At 42.2% G+C, this 21,761-nt stretch overlaps 1 protein-coding gene across 1 annotated transcript in view; it reads left to right on the top strand.

The window, feature by feature from the left end:
• Window positions 1–21,761, top strand: part of HCN1 (hyperpolarization activated cyclic nucleotide gated potassium channel 1) — a 182,056-nt gene that overhangs the window by 10,807 nt on the left and 149,488 nt on the right. Inside the window, exon 2 of the mRNA XM_083576073.1 lies at window positions 20,346–20,769. Coding sequence (XP_083432199.1) covers window positions 20,346–20,769 — 424 coding nt within the window. The remainder of the gene's footprint in view (window positions 1–20,345; window positions 20,770–21,761) is intronic.

Here is a 21,761-nt window from a genome sequence, read left to right as displayed (position 1 = left end):
CTAAAAATGGCCATGACGCTATAAATTAGTCTGAGACCTTCAGACAATTTACACCTGCAGAAGTCCCATTAATTTCAGTGGAATATAGCAGGGAAAATTATCTAAAGGGCTGCAGCCTAAGTGGTTAACCTAATAGTTAGTCATAAAAATAACTATGCGGATCATAAAAAGGGTAGGTATCAGTGCTGGATCGCCATCTTTCCCCGACATTGTAAAATGTGAGAATTGCACCTTTCCTATATTACACATTCTGTATGAGTGGCTCTTATATTTTTATGCACAGAAATGTGGATTGTGAAACATGTTTCTGGACTTAGTCCTCCAAGGACACAGTAGGTTTCCTTGGAAAAGCGAGTACAGCGGATTTAGTTGCAGAACCCTCTTTCTGTATGCAGATTGTATTTGCTGGAATGGGGCATTGATCTGTATGTAGGTCTAAGGGAGGATGGGGAATATTTGTGGCTCTCTATATGCACATCTGAGGGATGCGGGTGGCGCTGTAGGTTAAACCACAGAGCCTAAGACTTGCTGATCAGAAGGTCGGCTGTTCGAATCCCCGCGATGGGGTGAGCTCCCGATGCTCAGTCCCAGCTCCTGCCAACCTAGCAGTTCGAAAGCATGTCAAAATGCAAGTAGATAAATAGGTACCACTCCGGCGGGAAGGTAAACGGCGTTTCTATGTGCTGCTCTGGTTCGCCAGAAGTGGCTTAGTCATGCTGGCCACATGACCTTTCTGCGGACAAACACCAGCTCCCTCGGGTAATAAAGCGAGATGAGTGACGCAACCCAAGAGTCAGTCACGACTGGACCTAATGGTCAGGGGTCCCTTTACCTTTACCTTTTACATGCACATCTGGAACTAAATTATGTGTGCGTTTGGGAACATTCATGTGCATGTTCCCCAAACCTCTAACTCCTTATTCTTCCAGAATATTGAGCCTTCTAGCTTGGATAAATCTATATACTGTAAATGACCTTGCCAGGAACATATGGATGAGCAGTTGAGGTTGCTTTTGAGATTTGTGGTGGGTCTTTCAGAGTTTGCAGCAAATGTCATATCCTGGAAGTTGGGTGAAAAAAGAACAACCTGAATAAAAAAAGAAATGTCTTATCTACAGCAGCCTCCTCCTCATACCCAAAAATTGCCTATGACAGGAATCTACCATCAGACATGGATCTTTTTGTGCTTTGAGCTTACTTTGTATTTCAGTGAAAGTCCAATATCCTAACCTCAGAGACAGGCAATCACAGGAAGAGAGGGAGAATAACTGTTCATGAGGATTGTGCATGTCTCCTTAAGGGGGAAGAAGGGATTCCTGAGAATGGGAGCAGCTCAGACTGGTACTTATCAAAGCTAGATAGATAGTGTCCCAAATCTGCTCAGGAGGGTGTTGGTGAGAAATGACAGCATTGTATGTTTGTGGGGTAGGACAGAGGAGGAAAACAGAGATGGCTGTAGTATCTGTGGGCAGGCCAAGTTTGTTTCAGAAAGAGATGAGGAAGGTATGAGAGAGAACTAAAGCCAAATTTTGAGGATGCCCGTATAATGTCATGATGTGAGATTTTGTTTTGTAAAACTAAAAAACAAACAAGCAAGCAATCTGATCAATATTGATTTTATATTTAATGGGCAGGCAAAAGCTGAAATTGAAAAGGAGCTCTCAGTTGCTTTAGCCTTGAAACTTAGCAATACAGTGGTACCTCAGGTTACATATGCTTCAGGTTACATACGCTTCAGGTCACAGACTCCACTAACCCAGAAATAGTGTTTCAGGTTAAGAACTTTGCTTCAGGTTGAGAACAGAAATTGTGCGGCGGCAGCAGGAGGCCCATTAGCTAAAGTGGTGCTTCAGGTTAAGAACGGACCTCTGGAACGAATTAAGTACTTAACCCGAGGTACCACTGTATAGGAAGCTGCCTTATCCTTGGGCAGATTATTTGTCCATCTAGCCCTGCTTTCCTGTTGTGTTCCAGGTGTTTTGGACTTCCAGCAAGTTGGTTGGGACTGATAGGAGTAGAAGTCAAAAATATCTAGAGGGCAACAGGCTGGGGAAGCCTGAGCTCAGCTAATCTTTTCTGTGTTGACCAGCAGGGGCTCAGACAGAGTGGTCCTCTTCCCTATACCTTTAACTGGAGACACTAAGGATTGAACCTTCTGCACTCAAACACATGCTCTACCACTGAGTTGTAGCCTGTTTCCTACTTATCACTGGCTACAAATCAGACAGACACCTATGGTTTTGATATTTTGTAACCCGCTGAAAACATTTCTGTGCTGCCAAGAGTTTTCAGAGAATTAATTTGATTCCGCTTTGGTCATGTGTTCCATATTTTATGATTATTATGATGTTTTAATGTTTTTTATTGTACACCAACATTATTTTTTTTAATGAGTTGGCGGTTTAGAAAGACCCTCATAAATAAATAATAAACAAGGTCTGCATTTAAATTGTACAGATTCTGTACACATGTTTTATGAAAAATATGCATGTAGAATATGCATTCGGAATGCAATTTAAAAGTTGTGTGTGTGTGTGTGTGTGTGTGTCCATGCTTTTGTGTGTATGTATTGCAAATTTGGCTAAATGTGCAATGAGAGCTGTGTCCCCATCTTCAAGCAAGTTTGGGAGCTTTAGATTGGGTTGGTCTACTACTGCAAAAAGCATGCCGAATAAATTCCTCCTCCATACTACTGGCAACAGCAGTGATACAGAGGTCTCCTTGATGCTTTAGAGCAGAGGTTTTCAACTTTTTTGAGTCCACGGCTCCCTTGACCAACTACGTTCTTTCTGCAGCACCCCTGTGGGGCTCAGGAACCCAGTTATATCACTCCTTGCCTGCAGGGCTGGCACCCTTTTTCAAACACCATCCCTTGTGGAATGTTCCTTCAGCCTTTTCTCTTCTACACCGTCCTTGGGAATCCTCTGGGCAGCAGCTGATGCAGCCCCTGCCCCAAAGAGAGGTGCCTCCTCACATTGCCCCACAGGGGCCTGGGAAGCACCCCCTGGCCTGCCCCAGAGGCAACATTTCCCTTGGGAGCTGGGAGCCAGGGCTGTTGCAACAAACAGCTGTGCAAATCTTTGGGAAGTAGAGACACAAGAGAAAGGGAGGGAAGGAAAGAGGGACAGAGGCCAGTGTTGCCCACAGCACACCTGACTATCGTTCAGGGCACCCCAGGGTGCCACAGCTGACTGGTTGAAAACCACCGTGCCTGGGTTCAGCTATCATTTCTGAACACATCCACGGTGAATAACAGGCGTAGCAACCCCTGTTTCATTTGAAACTACAAAAAAGTCTTCTTCTACAGGTCCTGTGTTGCTTATGCATCGTGTTTTGACGCTGCAAATACCAGTTCTCTGTTAGTTTGCTGACACACATTGAAGCGTTGACACAGAAAGTGCAACGCAGCAATTGCATACGTTACCACTGAGCCTGCCCCTCTGCCGACTTTTCAGTAGTGGGTGAAAAATACTACTGTTGCTAATTTGTGCACACAGGGCTTTTTCTAGTCCCTTTTGCTGCTGGAGCTCCACTATTAAAACTTGTTTGGGCTTGGAAAGCAGTTTTGTAGCTCTATGTGACGAGTCCCTTCAGGTAACAGTTAGCAGACCACCAACATATATATGCTCCTCCTTGATTTATTTATTTTTAAAATCACTGGCTAAGGGTTATTTGATGAAAACAACCAGTTCCTTTCAGCCTCTGCAGTCCCACATGCTGTTTAGAGAAATATGCTTCATATGCAGGTTTGACCCATAGTATCTCCAGTTGAAGGCTGTCTAAATCAGAGGGTGTTTTGGTGCTAAACCAGTGTCAGTAATGGACTGGATAAGGGTGAGGCTCAACTGAGACAAGACAGAGCTGCTCATGGTCAGTCAAAAGGCAGACTGGGTTATAGGGATCCATCCCATGCTGGATGGGGTTACACTGCTCCTGAAAACTCAGGTTCACAGCTTGGGTTTACTCTTCCTCCTCCTTCTCCCGTTCTTAATAAAAATACAGTTGTGCCTTGGAAGTTGAACAGAATCCATCCCAGAAGTCCGTTCAACTTCCAAAATGTTTGGAAACCAAGGCGCGGCTTCCGATTGGCTGCAGGAAGCTCCTGCAGCCAATCAGAACCTGCGGAACCCGCATTGGACGTTCAGGTTCCAAAGAACGTTCATAAACCAGAACACTCACTTCCGGGTTTGCGGCATTTGGGAGCCAAAATGTTCGACTTGCAAGGCATTTTGGATCCAAGGTACGACTGTATTTGTAATCGGTCTTGTATCCGTACGGATAGCAGGACGGGATGCAACAAATAAAGCCCCACAGAGCTCAGCTATTCAATACCTTAAGGACCACCTTCCCCCATACAGACCGACCCAGACCCTGTGCTTGTCATCTGAGGCTCTTCTCTATATCCCCACTCCCTGAGAGGCTTGTGTGTGTGTGTGTGTGTGTGTGTGTGTGTGTGTGTGCGTGTGTGTGGCAACACAAGAATGGGCCTTTTCTGTGGTGGCTCCTCAACTGTGGAATGCTCTCCCCAGAGAGATGTGCCTGGCGACATCATTAAATGTCTTTAGGCACCAGGCAAAAACATTCTTCTGTACCCAGACCTTCAGTCATTAAATAATTCTATGTCCTGTTAAAGCTGTGGGAGAGAGGTGGGGGGCTGTTACTATGATTATTTTATTATTATACTGTCTGTTATTACACTTTTTATTACTTTTTTATTATTGTGTTCCATAAAATGTGTTCTTAATGTTGTACAGCACCTTAGGATCTTTTTATAAAGGGTGGTTCATCATCATCATCATCAAACACACCATGAGAAACATACAGTTTTAACAGAGTAAGGCAGTAGTTCAACAGAAGAACTGGTTAAACAATTAAGACAAATTTGATTACCGTATTTTTCCCTCTATAACACGCAGATTTTTTCTCCTAAAAAGGAAGGGGAAATGTCTGTGCGTGTTATTGAGCGAATGTGTGGTCCCTGGAGCCAAATGGCAAAAAAAATCAGACAAAAATCAAATCGCGCGTCTCGGAGAAGGGAAACCTGAAAAGAGGAAGTGGCTGCTTTCCTGCATTCTGCCTCAGGGTCTTACTGCCCACCCTCCTTTGTTTCCTTGCTGTGTTTGCTCAAACGGAACAAAGAGCAGGGAAAGCCCCTCCCCTCCAGGCAAGCAGAGGGGAAAGCAGAGTGTCGTCTCTGTGCTCCGGTGCTGCTAAAAACATGCAGGAGGGAGAGAGAGAGAGAGAGAGAGAGAGAGAGAGAGAGAGAGAGCTGGCTGGCTGGCTTGGGTGGGTAGGTGAGGGAAAACTTTTGCCTTCCTTTCCTCCCTCCCGTTATACCCCTCTCCTGCATTCTTAGCCAGCTGCTTCTCTGCACACCCCTCTCGTGCTCCTTGTCCATTCTGTATTTTTCCTTCCTTCCCCACTTAAAATGTGGTTAAAAAGCATGGATCCACATGGATCCTCAGGATCTTTGCATTGGGTCACCCCAAATTCACCATCAGATCACATAGCATGTCCATGGCTACAGCCTGCCCCCCAAAAATCACACACGCACTGTTGCCTGGGGCTGCAATGGTGCAAAAATGTGGTTAAAAAGCATGGATCCACATGGATCCTCAGGATCTTTGCATTGGGTCACCCCAAATTCACCATCAGATCACATAGCATGTCCATGGCTACAGCCTGCCCCCCCAAATCACGCACCCACTGTTGCCTGGGGCTGCAATGGTGCAAAAACGTGGTTACAAAACATGGATCCTCAGGATCTTTGCATTGGGTCACCCCAAATTCACCATCAGAGCACATAGCATGTCCATGGCTACAGCCTGCCCCCCCAAAATCACACACCCACTGTTGCCTGGGGCTGCAATGGTGCAAAAACGTGGTTACAAAGCATGGATCCACAGGGATTCTCAGGATTTTTGCATTGGGTCACCCCAAATTCACCACCAGATCACATGTCTGTGGCCACAGCATGAAGCACAAAAATGATACATCCACTGTTTCATTCAGAATGTTTTTTCCCTTGTTTTCCTCCTCTAAAAACGATGTGCGTGTTATGGTCAGGTGCGTGTTATCGAGCGAAAAATACGGTAATTAAGGACACATTCCAGCCTACAAGGCAGGACCAGTGAGGGGGGTGGTCAGAAGGGAGTTTAAAGCACCATTCAAAGAGGCCTGGACCCAGCCTTTCTCAACCTTGCCCCCCCCCAATGTTCTTGAACTACAACTCCCATAATCTCTCTAGGGATAGCTAGGGATGATGGGAGTTGTAGTGCAAGAACATCTAAAAACCCACAGTAGAGAAAGGCTGTGCTAGGCAATGGAACCTGGAGAAAAACCCAGATACAGGGGCTCCTTCAGGTATTTGCTTTCCAATCCATTTAGAGGTTTAAGGATACATATTGGCACCACCAAACCTTTTGAGAGAAATGCTTAACCCAGTTTCATTTGTGCATGTGTTTGGGTGTGTGTGTGAATTAAATGTACAGCAGACGACTTGTTAATTGTCTAAAGCCTTTCAGCCATCTTTTCCCTGGACCTGTTTTCCCTGGAGGCTGGAACTCAATTTTGAAATTCATCGTGTGTTCAGTGCTAATTCCTAGAGGTCTCGTGCTAGACGTAGCAAAGCAAATTAAAGACAAAAATTATTGAGTGCCATTTGTGCCATTCCCAAGGTTACCAATAGATAGTTTTCAAGAAGTATATGCTAACAGAAGATGAATTCTAATTTAGACACCCCTGTGGCACCTGCCAGCTTCTCTGTCCACCCCAATTTTATTTTTAAAGTTTTTGTTGGGGGGAGGTTGTTGTCTGTACCTCCTGCAATATTTTATTTGGATTTGAAGGTGTGTTTTTTTTTGGGGGGGGGGTGTTGTGATGGTTCTGAACTTTGTCAGCCCCCCTCAAAAAATGGGTATTTTGTGATGCCCACAACCTTAGATTTCTAAATGTGCCTCTGGCCCCCAAAGGTTCACGAAATCCTGAATGAAACCCTGATACAATCTATACAATTCTGTTAGTTGAGTAGAGTAGGTTCAGACAAAATTGCATAGGTGTGCCCAGAACATTATGTTAATATACACTGCTTATGCTAAAAAATACCAGCTATAATTATAGTTCAACCATTTCTTCCCTTGTGGTGGTTTTGATAAAAATTGCACCTCCAAAGGCAACAGCAGAAAATTCCTCATTTTATTCATTTGTTCGTTCTGTCTTTCTGCCATTTCTAAAACATATAAATAATATAAAATGTAGAGCAACAGAGTCTTCTCAAGCTGACTGGTGGTCTTTTCAGGAGCTGAAGGTACAAGCTTAGTGACCTGGACATCTTGCCTTCCACCTTCCCTCAAGACACACAGGTCTTAAATAGCCTCAGGGAGGACCACATTTTCTGAGGTTTATATGTGGAAGGTGGAGAAGTTGGGACAGGATGGAGGTGATGTACATTTTCACCATGGCAGAGGGCAACTTCCAGAGGAGAAATGCAAAGCGCTTTGGGAACTAGAAGGAGAAGGTTCTGGTAACTGGACCTGACTATCCTAATGCCTTCATACAACAAGAGCAACAACAAGCTTCTGTATTGCACAGTGATGTTGGTGTCATTAAGAAACAGTGCACTTGTTAGGGATGTAGAAGTGACTATATCCATATTTTTAGTGTGTTGGCAGGTCAGTAGGTGACTCTGTCATATGTGGAGAAGCTCTAAACAGATGTTGCCAGTGAGGACATCCTGCCTGTTTCCAGTTCCCACCCACCTATGCAGGAGGCACTCAACAATAGGAGATTTCCCCCCTCTTCAGGCAAGGGATTTTCCTTAAAACCACAGCAGGGGAGGAAAGGATTCAATTCTCCCTCCATAGCCATGACTGTTTATGTTTAGTGCCATGGGAGCTGCTTCATGGTGGCTTTTTTCCATGCTTCTCATTAACACTGGAAGTCCATGGTCACCAGTGAATGTCCACTGTTAATTATAAAATTTAAAAATAGGAAGAAATTTAAGGATTATTTACAGAAATACTATAAAATTAATGAACTTTGAAAAGATGTTGGTTTGAGTTTTGGTGGTCTCTAGCTGTTATGATAAAGATAATGGGGATTAAGATTGTTTAAGTTATTAATTTTTTTTTAAAAAAAGTGGAATGAAAATAAGGCTTATTTTAAAAGGAATGTTAAGAGATTAGGATTTGCTGAATTATTGGGATGAACTAGAAAACAAGAAGGGGAGGTATGAGGAAGTCAAAGAAATATGTTATTGAAAGACTGTTATCGAAATTGATCTGTTTTTAATATTTTTCTTTTTCTTTTTCTTTTTGTGTTTATATAAAATTGGAAAATCTAATAAATATTTATATATAAAAATAAAATAAAATACGTCACCTGTACTTCTGGCTTTCCTTCTGACCTCACAGTTTACAGTCTCCCACCTCCGACCGTTTATATGCGTACCCAAAACTCAAGATCATGGCATCTGATTAAGTATGTTCAACAAAAGCCAGTGCCATAAGAATATCTGTCAAGTCATTAAGTTGCCACAAGTCTCTTGGTTGATTTTGCTGCAACAGCCAACACAGCCACCTCTCTGGAACTGTGAACTCGAATGTCATGACTCTGTAGATGTGTTTTGTTGAAGTGGTACTTGGAATAGATTGCTCTGATGTAGGAATCGCAGGGGTTGCCTGCTTGGCAAGTGGGATGAATGCATTTTGGCATGCTTTGACTTGAAGCTGCAATCACATCCTGCACCAGAGCTTCTTCAGGGTAATTTTTGCCTTGATTGACTGCCCCGCCCCATCGACAAAAAAGAAAAAAGAAAAATAAGTTTTATGATGCTTCACAGATTTAGTGATTCCAACCAGACCCCTGTCATGATTTACTGGCTGCATTCCTCTGCCATTTCAGTATCTGATTACTGTGCAGGATTGCATTCAGTTTCCACCTTTCTGCAGGCACAATAGCTTCGCAGATAATATTGTCTTCATTTGGGCAGGTTAGCTGTTAATTTAAATGTTGCCATGGACCAGTATTTGAAAACCAAATGCACACGCTGCCAATTTAAGTGCTCCTGCTGAAGGGCAAGACCTGAAACTACACATTGTTTATTTTACTTGTTTACTTCATAAAATTAATACACTGATGGTAAAACAACAAAACCTCAAAATGGTTCGCAAAGAGAATGAAACAATAAATTTATCAGTAAAACAGTTGAAAACAACTACAGTGGCACCTCTGGTTAAGAACTTAATTTGTTCTGGAGGTCCGTTCTTAACCTGAAACTGTTCTTAACCTGAAGCAGCATTTTAGATAATGGGGCCTCCTGCTGCCACTGCATGATTTCTGTTCTCATCCTGAAGCAAAGTTCTTAACCCGAGGTACAATTTCTGGGTTAGCGGAGTCTGTAACCTGAAGCGTATGTAACCCAAGGTACCACTGTATTTAAAACAAGTAAAAGTAAAGCAATAAACTAAAAGCAGATTGAAATGCACATCAACATTCTGCATGTCTGGGTAGAGTTCTCCTAAGTTGAATGTTTTTAGCAGGTGCTGAAAAGAGTACAGCAACAGTGCCTGCCTGATGTCAATGGCCAGGGAGTTCCAAAGTGCCGATTTCTTATAAACGCAGGTATTATTTGGCACCTGTAACTGTCCCAGTTCTGCAGATTAAAGCGGTCACGTGGCATACAGGGGTAAGGCGACCTCTCAGGTAAACTGGTCCCAAGTTGTTATCATCTTCAGTATTCTGATATTCTATGCCAGGCGTCAGCAAACTTTTTCAGCCGGGGGCTGGTCCACTGTCCCTCAGACCTTATGGGGAGCCGGATTATATTTTGAAAAGAAAAGAAAAGAAATTCCTATGCCCCACAAATAACCCAGAGATGCATTTTAAATAAAAGGACACATTCTACTCATTTAAAAACACTCTGATTCCCGGACTGTCCACAGGCCAGATTTAGAAGGTGACTGGGCTGAATCCGGCCCCCGGGCCTTAGTTTGCCTACCCATGTTCTGTGCTTTCCCTTCTTGTGGTGATGAAACGCACCCTGCTTGTCAGTCCACTGACAGACTTGTTAGCTGCCAATCAGGGCATTTAAATTAGTTAGTTAGAATTCTAGAGACTTTTCTGTCTTAATAAGCAAACTTGGAAAATTCAAGTTATGCATATCTCTGCATAATACCGCATCATGTTTAGGACTTTGATTGCTGTGATGTGATTATTTCAGCCTACGTATTTAACTCCCATCTTTTGTTTTGGTTTGGCTGTAATTTAAAATATAGTGTACAGTACTTGAACAAATAGAGTAGAGCAAATACAAACGATTTGGTGAAGGCTAGTGCAGTTGGTCTTTTATTTGTAGGATATAAGGCTGCAAGGGGAGGGCCGCGGGTGGTGCTGTGGGTTAAACCACAGAGCCTAGGGCTTGCCAATCAGAAGGTTGGCGGTTTGAATCCCCGCAACGGGGTGAGCTCCTGTAGCTCGGTCCCTGCTCCTGCCAACCTAGTAGTTCGAAAGCATGTCAAAGTGCAAGTAGATAAATAGGTACTGCTCCAGCGGGAAGGTAAACAGTGTTTCTGTGTGCTGCTCTGGTTCTCCAGAAGTGGCTTAGTCATGCTGGCCACATGACCCAGAAGCTGTACGCCGGCTCCCTCGGCCAATAAAGTAACATGAGCACCGCAACCCCAGAGTTGTCCGTGACTGGACCTAATGGCCAGGGGTCCCTTTACCTTTACCTTTAAGGCTGCAAGGAGGAGATGATGGGAATAGGTGAATTGAGGGAGAAATCCTGACATCGCATCCCTTCAATGTAGTGCATTTATACAGCACCTTTCCTCCAAAGCTTTGAAGGTGACATACATGGTTCTCTTCTCCATTTTATGCTCACAACTGCCCTGTGAAGGAGGTAAGACTGAGACACTGACCAGCTCAGGGTCACCCAGTAACATCATCATCATCATCATCATCATCATCATCATCATTACCCCACCCATCTGACTGGGTTGCCAGTGAGTTTCATGGCAGAGAAGGAATTTGAACTCAGGTCTCCCAGGTCATTACCACTGGCTTTTCTGCCTGTGGCTCTAATGAGTTGGAGCTGCTCAAGTGGAGAGTCCTGCACAAAGAGGAAAAATGGGATGTGGTCCCTAGAGAGACCCTCTGCTAAAACTCTACTTAATTTTAAACCTTATTAATTTTATTTAACATAGCAGTTAATGCAGTCTTGACTGTTGGGCTTTGTTTCAGGCTTAATGATTTATAAGAAAGAAAGAAAAATCCTTCCATGTCTCCAAGATACAATCTATCCTTCTGTTTTGTTCAGTGGTCCTGCAAATCTGACATTTAAGTGTGTTTGATATTTCGGGTTTAAGTCTGCTGAAGCCATATTCAGTAGCGGAGATGCACCTGTTGCTCATCTTTTAAGCACACACTTAAAGTGCTGTCCTCATTTTGATACAGGAGAAAAGGAGCATAACAGCGAAGCAAATAATCTATGTCTGTTAGACTGTTCTGAGATTCGAACGTGGCACTGCTGCTGAAATAAATGTGATGCATTTATATTCCTTTCGTTTTGGCGATACTTTCTGATACGTGTTATAAAAATGCCTTTAATTCTCCCTCTCAGTGTTCATCTCCTTTTGTCTGCCCCTGTCTTACATAAAATAGGAGCCATTTTTGGCCACGGTCCTGTTTTTAGATTTTGTTTTCAGTGCCAAGTGTGCTGCTCAGGCTGTAGAAGGGGGGGGACCCCAAATAAATAAATGTAGATAACTTGCTCTGCTCAGAAAACCAGAAATATGCAAAGTGGTTAAAAGAATATTGTACTCGGTTAATTTCATTGTACACAGGTTGTACATTGACAATAAAGGTATTATTACTTGGGGGGAAAGCCGCTAAATATGAGCACTTAACTGAAAATCTGTGGATGTTGCAAGGTAGCTGAAATGCCTTTGAAAAATCCTAAGTACAAATTAGAAGCAACATCCTGATTGGGAAGCAATATATGTTGCAAGTGTCGTTTGAGGCTGCCACTGTAATTGTCCCCAGCCTCTGATAATAGTTATCAGAAGTGTGTTGGGGGATGGCGGCGGCAGAGACAGAAGTTAAATGGACAAGAATTGCAGGTTCTGTATGTGACAAGTTCCTAAATATTAAGAGGAAGCTGGGGTAGTCCACATGGTTCTCTGCATATGTTGTTGGACTTCAGCTCTCAGCAGCCTTGACCAGTTTGGCTAATGGTCACAGAGGATGGGAGATGGAGTCCAAAATCCACTTGGAGGTTACCATGTTGGCTGCCACCTACATTTAATTTGTTTTACTTAATTGTATTACCGGTATGTACACCCTATCTTTCCTCCAAGGAGGTCAAGATGGCATCTGTCATTCCCTCACTCCTCATTCCCACTCCCCAACAACCCTATGAAGTAGGCGAGGCTGAGGGGCAGCAATTGGACCAAGATCACCCAGTGAGCTTCATGGCTGAACAGTAATCCTAAGGGCCCAATGCTCTAACCACTAAACCAGACTGGCTCTGCCAAAACAAACCTGACTCAGCTCTTTTCCTAAGTGATGAAGGTGGACAGCTGGCAGAATAGCTGCATTTTTTCTGAATGGTGCAGGATAGGGAATCTACGGCCTTCCAGATGTTGTTGGTCTACAACCCTCACATCATTCTGGGACTGATGGGAGGCAGAGTCCAACCACATCTGGAAGGCCCCAGTTTCCCCTTGACTCATTGGATTACCGTTTGCCAAATATGTAATGCAACCTACCATTTCCCCTTCATTTTAATTTCAGTGTTATTTGCAAAAAGGTCCTTATTAGCTTTCCCTGTTTTCTCTCTGTGCGCTTAACATACTATTTTGATAGAAGGATTTTTAACGGTGATGAGGATGACGATAATAAAACTGTCTGCAGAGACAAGAGACTTGAAATACAAATTTGATTTAAAGTGCAGCAACTTCATATCCCAATATGTAGAAAAGGGAAGTTTTAACTACTGAGGATAAAGTCGTTTATCAACAAAATAAAAAGGAAGAGACGTATTGGGTCACTAGTGCCGGTGACCTAAGGTTCGTCAAGTGCTTATTTTAAGAGCAGCTTATCAGTTAGCGGCAGCTATGGGCAACTTACTTTAAGGGAAACACTTTCCAAGGCCATCTTTAACCTGTTCTTTGTGTGTCTGAAGCAAAGGAACAGCTGTGGCAGTGCTGTGCAAAGTCATTAAGGAACTAGGTATACTTTGAACTCCCAGGGATCAGAGAGATTTTTTGTTCAAAGGGTTTCAGAGAGTGCAGACGGCAGAGTGGAATGCATTTCCAAAATATACATTGTGCTGGTGGAACAGGATTGTGTGAAATAATTCCGCTTTGTTCCTGGTGTATATATACATATATGAATTATTGATTCGGAAGCCTCTTTTTGCTTGAAGAGGTGATTAAATTTTTTTTGTGGGGGGGTAGGGGAGATGGCTATAAATGTGATTGTATAGTTAGTTGCTTGAGGCATAGCTCAGTCCCCAGACATGAGACTCTTAATCTCAGGTTCGTGGGTTCGAACCCCACGTTAGGCGAAAGATTTGTGCATTGCACGGGGTTGGACTAGATGACCCTCGCGCTCCCTTCTCTGGAAACCACAGAGGGGAATATGCTCTTGTGCTCAGATCCTGCCTTTGGCTTTCCCACAGGCAATTGGCCACTGTGAGAACAGGATGCTGGACTCAATGGGGCAGTGGCTCGAGACCGCAGGCTCTTCTGGGATCGTTTATGAGCATTGGATCTGTCTGTCAGTTCTCCCCCTCAAATGTCTGATAACATGGCTCTTAAATATTTAGCTCTGAGCTGTAGAAATTACCACGTCGCAAACTGCGACTCTAATAAGATGTAATAATGGAGCGCGTAGTGCTTTCTGCTTCTTAATGGTGTTTTATAAATTGGCAAATCAAATTCTGGTGTCACTTTCCTTATGCAAATATCCATTATTTGCACATGCATTTTGTGCTTGATCTGATTTAACTTTGCTTCCTCTTCTTCACTCTCTTCTCACAGAACTGAAGCAAACACGGAGTTGTAGCCTTTTGCCCAAGCAAGTTTCAGGCATTAAATAATGCTTAATGGTGCTAATGAAGAGCAAATTCATGAAGAAGGGGGAAAATATTAATGTGCATGTAGCTACTAAGAAATTACATTTTGATTTTTTTTTTTAAGTGTGGCACATGGCCAGTGAAGGTTGATTCTGCACTCAAAATTATGTTATAAATGATAAGTGATGAGCTGTTTCCCCAGTTCTGATTCCACTTGCTCACTTTTAAAAGACAAGAATTAATGGAAGCATTTGCATATCTGAGACTTTAGTACTTAGCTTTAGGGATAAATATTCTCAAATGGAAGCTAAATGCATTGGCAATAATGGTATTTGTAATGCTAAAGCTTGCAAGGTTAAATGGATAACTGCTGAGTGCCTTAATCTGTACTTCATGGACTGCACTGAAGGAAAGAATGGACAGATGTCCAGGTGATTTTGATTTGTTGTTATCCTTAGATGATCCTTAAATAGAAATGCCCATAGAGGAAATTACATACAGGTGCCTGGTTTCAATGTCGCAGTCCTAGTCTGATAAAGCATGGCTCATTGACCTGGGAATGTATGGTCAATGAATGGTCACCCTCCTTGCCCATCACTCTTTGTTCCATGATCCAGGGCAGCTCATGCAGTGTCTTAAACCACAGAAGTTCATACTGAGAAACTGTGATTTAAAGGCTCCATCCAAACTAGAGCAACAGGCCAGAATCATACTCTGGTTCCATATCCTTGTTTGAATGGTGCCTTTAAATCACTTTCCCACTGATTTAGCCTATGGGATACAAGGCTTTAAGAAACAAAGAGTGTCACTGAAGTTGAGGAGGAGGGAAGAAATGAAGATTTGAAGAGTGAGAGTATATTTGGGTGGTGATGATCTGTGCAAATGTGCGCATTGAAAACTTGTTTGATATCTGAAAGCAGCTTCTCAGCTACAGTTTGTACTCAAGTAGTGGCTCAGATTCCAGAGTAGGGCTGGGCAACATCTGGTTTTCAACATTGTGATATATCACCAGATAAACATGTCAATATAGTGGTATATCACAATGTCTGTATCATGGGATGTAACTGTGTAGAGGTGAACAGCATAATATCCTGGCAACTGCTACTACTTAGGGGTCTAAAACGGATTCATTTTTACTGTTACATATTGTCACAACTGTTGTTACATATTGTACATACATTTTACTGTTACATATTGTCACAACTGTTAATTTATAGTACAGAGCAACAGGAGCAGCAGGAATCATGAGAGAAGTAATGACTGTCTTCAGAGTTTTCCCCATATTGTGATTTTTTTTACAAAGCACATACACATTGTGCTTCGCGATATATCGCCATGCCAAATGTTATGAAACCATTATCACGATGTGGACTTCAAACTGATTTTGGACGATGTATCAATACATCGCCCAGCCCTACTGCAGAGTCCAAGACACACGTGTTACGTGCCATGCCTGGTTTTATTTTCTATGTATCACAGCTTCTGCAAGAGCCATGGGAATGGACCAGGAAATGAAAAAGCGGTGGCTGAATTCTATACCAGAGTCATTCAGGCATTTAATGTGCTTCTGCCTGCAGCCTGTTGGCTAAGGAGTAATTTCACTCTAGACCAAATAGAAGGGAGATAGACATTAGGTGACATTTTCTTTAAGATGATTTGGTTGTGCATATGTGTGAGAGAGATAGAGAATATTTGGGCAACCAAAAGGCAAAATGTGCCAAAATTCTGGTTCTTCCCTCCCCCTGTTATGGCAGGTAACAGGGTTGTATCTGCACATGTGTGGGCACATATTGAATTTTGCTGAAGGGACCGCAGATGAACTGCTGAAGTCCAAACCTAGAGAAAATGCAACACAAGAGATTTGAGAGTTAAAAGTACTCCCCCACAGCATGCCATGAAATACCATATTGCATTGAGATGTGAAATAATTTGATCAATACTGAAGGACAGTGTAGTATCTACAAACCCCCAGAAATAATTTGAATGTCAGTGCTGATGAACAAAGTTGACATTTTACCAGTTCTTTTTCTCCATGCATGGCCTTGCAAATAATAAGCCTACATTCCTTTAAAATGCACGTTTTTAAAAGCAGAAAATTGCTTAACAATGAGACATCTCCTTTCCCACCCTGCAATAGTCATGAAGTGGCAAGCTTTGGCTCGGAGCTTGACAAAGCTTCTTTGCATGCAGATACATGGCCCACACCATAAGATGTGCGAGTTGGCAATCTTTCCGCAGCATTTATTGAGAACAGAAATTGCTGAATGCAGCCAAGTTAAAATAATAATAATAATCCCATTAACTTAAAAATGTCAGCACTGGGTTGCATCCATAGATGACAGCTCATTTCTGTCAGGGGAATAGGGTGGGAAGCAATTGCCAGCAATTCCCCCTCACTCTGCAGCCCCGCATTGTATACACATTTGTGCAGGAGTAAGGCCCATTGAACTCAATGGAGATTGCTTCTAGGTCGACATGCGTAATAGCATTGTATTTTAAAACGGACAAATGTTACTGTTTGTGGCAGAATGCATGTTAAATGCTGTGAATACCTTAAAGCGCTATGTAAATGTACTTTTTATTATTAAAGTAAGGTGTGAAAGACAGTTCTCTCCAGCATAAAACAAATTGGTAGGGATAGGAAAGTGGCTCAAATGTTCTAATTCAGGCACCCCCAAACTTGGCCCTCCAGATGTTTTGGGACTACAACTCCCGTCATCCCTAGCCAACAGGACCAGTGGTCAGGGATGATGGGAATTGTAGTCCTAAAACATCTGGAGGACTGAGTTTGGGGGTGCCTGTTCTAATTGGAACTTCAAGTGTAAAGATTTGGCTTTAGGAAGGAAGTAAACTATAGGAAATTGATCTGAAAACCTTCCTGCTTTTGTGTGTGTGTGTGTGTGTGTGTGCCCTTCACTAATGTGTTCTGTATTAATATAATGTCACTTGGGGTTATGTAACACTTCACAGTATAGTGAACATAACAGCGTTAATTACTTGGTGTTTGTTAAGCCCTTGACTGTTATTTGGATAGGCCCCGATTTCACATTAGCTATGAGTGGTATTCATTGCTAAAGATACACTTGAATACTGATGAGTTGAAATTCCTGATTTTGTGCATGTGTCGGTGCATTCCCCTTCTGTGAATAAGCATCCTTCAAGTGAAAACAAAAAATTCATGAGAAGCAGAAGTCTTGCCCGCTATCATTCCAGAGGTTCAAAAGGGGCAAGCTTTTACTTCAGCCCCTAAATGTTTTCACATGTTAATTAAAATAATGTATATGAAGTATATCGATTACTTGAAAGGTGTTTCGGCCAATGCCAACTTTTATTGTTGAAATTATTGTTCTCAGTATGTTGAGAACAATCGTTCAGGAATTGCTTTTGTACAGCAATCCTTTTTTTTAAAAAAAATGGCTAATGTATCCCAACATTATAATATACTTTGTTTCCATGCAGTCATTCTGAACACAATTCATTATTACACCACATTTCCCTCCAAGGACATCAATATGGCATACCTGGTTCCTCCCTCCATATTATCCTTTATTTATTGCTTGCATGCATAGGTAACGTTTATTCCAGTGAGCATTATCTTAACTGCTTGTTTATATTTGCAACTTCATATTTCAAGGTTTGCAATTGTTTATTGTGAACCACCTCAAGGTACATCTGGGTATAGGATGGAAATTATTGAAATTGAAATTAAACAATGTGGCCCTTAGGTTTTGGTGCAAGGATGGGCAACATTGCCTAGCAGGCTGCTTCCCAGAACTGAGTGAACCTTGTCTGTTGTGGCTGTGGGGTTAGTGGCTCTTTTAGACATCATGCACATTGGCAAACATAGCATAGCAACATTATAATACTCTAAAAAGTGTGTCATACATGCTGTGTTTCACAGCACGGATGATGGTCACAACACCTTCTGAGGACAGGCCGTAGCTCAGTGGTAGAGTGCATGGATTGCATGCAGAAACGTCTCAGCAGCTCAAGGTAGAGCTGAAAAATATTCTTGCTTGTCTTTAAGTTAACATCTTACATTAAAAACCTGACAGTACCAAACTATCGAAGGCTTTTCACCAAAGCCAGACTAAACGTCTTTCCTTCTGCAGTGTTGGATGGCAGGTTGAGAGGAGTTCCCTACCAGGACAGACTTTGCTCGTGTGCTCAAGACATCGATTCCATAAAACATATTTTGTTGCACTGTGCAAAATATGAGCAAGCCAGGGCTGAACTGATACTACCCTTGCTGGTACCTCTCCTGGGAAAATCAGAGGCTCACTATGTCAGGTTCCTATTGGAAGACTGGACAAATGCTAGAACATTAGCAGTGGCAAAGTTTTTATCAGTGGTTGCAAGAACCAATGATCCCTATATTCTGCACAAAATGCTTGTTTAACCTGGAGGTAGGCTGTAGGAATTGTGTATTGCTTTGTAATGATTTGTTGGGTCAGATTGTTGTTTGTTGTATTATTGCTTGAAATGCCGGAGAGAATATGCAAAACTAATCTAGACAGACCACTGGTCTGATTTGTATAAGGCAGCTCCTATGTTCTCTGTAAGAGCCTTCCAGTGAGCACAAGTGCTCCATTTTCTCAGTGGACAGGCTATATATTACTCATGTGTTATGGGCTGGAAAGCAAGAAGAAGAAGATACATAGAAACGGGAGCAGGCTATATATTGTCCATTTGTCATTAAGCTTATTCTGGTACATTTTGGCTTTGCATTTGGAGGGAGACCAAGAGTGAATTTCATTGGGCTGCCAAAGTGTTCATGATTAACAGCAGGCACCAGTTCATTTTTATGTAAACACACTGATAGGTTTTGACAGGAAGGCTGGGGAAAAAATCTACCAAATGCAACTCATCCTTTCAAATATGCCATGGAATGATAAGCTAATTCTTCAGCACAATGCTGCATTTATTCCATATGCCAATCAACTGGTAGGAAGGAATGGCAGAACTTGCTTATACTCTCTGGATATAATAGCAGGAATTCTCTCCCTTTGTCTTAACAAGTAATCCCCATCAAAAAGATCTCTCCTAATCATATGACCAAGAAAGTGTGTGTTTTGCAATTGTGCTATTCAAGGAGAGAGTTTTACAGTGGATGCAAAGTTCAGTATTCTGATGCCCTCTGATTAGTTCAGATCACACATGAATGTCAGGGATCCTTAATGTTTTTAAACAACGGTGTTCCTTTAAAGCTTTATTTCATTGAACAGGAAATAGCAGTAGAATTCAATCCAGCAACTTGTCATTCAAAGGTCTTTTGAGATTATTATTTTTTTTAAAAAAAAACCAAAACCCACACTTGCTAAAAACCAGTGGTATTCAACCCTAAGCAGAGTTTTCCAGAAGAGCAGCAGTACTAAGAGAGCGTTGCTCTGTTTAGCCTAGTGGTTGAGTCGGGTAATTTTAGATTCTGGACGTAATGTTTCTACAGGACCCCTGGACTCTTGAGTTGGCCACATGTTTTTTCTTCATGTGCCCTGCTGCACTTGGCAGTTCTCCTGCTCCTTTTATTGAGTGGCACCTGGACTTGTGCTCCCATGCACATTTATACTGAAGCTAGCTACCTACACTTAACATTTAGTCAATGGGATTAAAGCTTGTGTTTTTTCCTCAGTCCAACACAGACAATCTGATGTAAGTGGCATTGTTAAATGCTAACCTTTCCAACTTGGTGCCCTCCAGATGTTTTGGACTAAAACTCCCATTGGTTCCAATGAGAGCCAATAATAAGATCTTATAGGAGTCATAGTTCCATAAGATCTGGAGGGGACTGCATTGGGCTATACAGTGGTACCTCAGGTTACATATGCTTCAGGTTACAGACTCCGCTAAACCATTACCTCAGGTTAAGAACTTTGCTTCAGGATGAGAACAGAAATTGTGCTCCGGCAGCACAGCAGCAGCGGGAGGCCCCATTAGCTAAAGTGGTGCTTCAAGTTAAGTACAGTTTCAGGTTAAGTACAGACTTCCTGAACGAATTAAGTTCTTAACCTGAGGTACTGCTGTACTGTCCGTGCATTTGACCAAGAAAAGTCTCCTGCCTTTTTGAAGGTAAGGGCACTTCATGCAACAAACATGAATGTAGTAGATATTTACCAATATGCTCTGCTATCTAGGACAGCATGTTGATGGTTATCTGTGTTATACTCACATCTCTTCTAATTTTTAAAAGCCTTACAATATACAATTTAATTATACTGCAAGAAAATAATATTTTTTGCTTTGTTCAATTATTGTGTTTTCTATCTTCTCTTAGGTTTTACTGGGACTTAATAATGCTTATCATGATGGTTGGAAATCTTGTCATTATTCCTGTTGGGATCACATTCTTCACAGAGCAGACAACCACACCGTGGATTATTTTCAATGTAGCATCAGATACTGTGTTTCTGTTGGACTTGATCATGAACTTTAGAACTGGCACTGTTAATGAGGACAGCTCTGAGATAATCCTGGACCCCAAAGTCATCAAGATGAATTATTTAAAGAGCTGGTTCGTGGTTGACTTCATCTCATCAATACCAGTGGATTATATCTTTCTCATTGTAGAAAAAGGGATGGACTCAGAAGTCTACAAGACTGCTAGAGCACTTCGTATTGTAAGGTTCACAAAAATCCTCAGTCTGCTGCGTTTATTACGGCTTTCAAGATTAATAAGATACATTCACCAGTGGGAAGAGGTAAGCTTTTCCTTTTGTATATTCATCAAATGGATGCTTTTTTAAAAAAGAAAGATCTTACGTTGAGATGTTGCAGCCAACTAAGACTTCATAGTTCTGATTAAACTTAGGAAATGGTAGGGTTACTTGTTGGGTGCGGTGTAGCATTTTATCTTTCCCACTATTGTTTACTTTGTGCTACTTTTGATGATGTCTGAGCAGTATTATTAAAAACTAAATAAAGATTCAGGATACATGCTACAGGAGCAGGGTGGGGGGACTTTTCCAGAAAGGCTAAAATGAGCAGTCAGCACTCTTCAATGCGAGAGCTTGATTAGTCTGACTGGTATTTGTTTCACGTAATAATTCTGCTTTCTGTAGTGGCTTGTCCATTGTTGGCAGCTGTATGCTTTTGAACACCAGTTGCTGGAAAATGTAGGGGCGGGGGGGGGGGGAAGAGTGCTGTTGCACTCCTTTCATCTGGTTGGCCAATGTGAGAATAGGATGCTGGACTCAAGGGCGTCAAGTTGAATAAAATATTGAGGGGAAGAGGTAAGCCCTACACATACACCGTTTGAATGGCAATACCCATCAACTGGCAGAGGGGGGCTTAAGTGTTTTATTGGAGGGGGAGAAGGGACTTTGGCCTTTGGGAGTTTACTCCTATGATTGGACTAGATGGGTTACTGTTCTGATCCAACAGGCTCTTCCTATGTTCGTATTTATAATAATAGTCATTTCAAATATCACTTTAGTCATAAGCTAGTGGCAATCTTCCCACAATCACTTTGAACTGGTGTTGTGTTTGTGTGTGTTGCGGTAGTAGCCCTAAGCCAGTGGGGAGCACAGTCCTTTCTCATTTCCTCAGTGGAGGTTCCTCGATCTCTTCAGTAAGAAAAGTGATGAGTGTAGTGAATTGAGGTGAACCACATTATTTTAACTTAAGCAGATAGAATTGTGAATGCGCATTGGAGCAGAGTCGTGTTCAGTTGCTTCACTGTCCCCTTGGTGGA

The sequence above is a fragment of the Podarcis filfolensis genome (genome assembly GCF_964270895.1).
Source record: "Podarcis filfolensis genome assembly, chromosome: 11".
Classification (NCBI taxonomy): domain Eukaryota; kingdom Metazoa; phylum Chordata; class Lepidosauria; order Squamata; family Lacertidae; genus Podarcis; species Podarcis filfolensis.
Note: the sequence above shows the minus strand (reverse complement) of the source record. Positions and strands in the feature narration are given on the sequence as shown.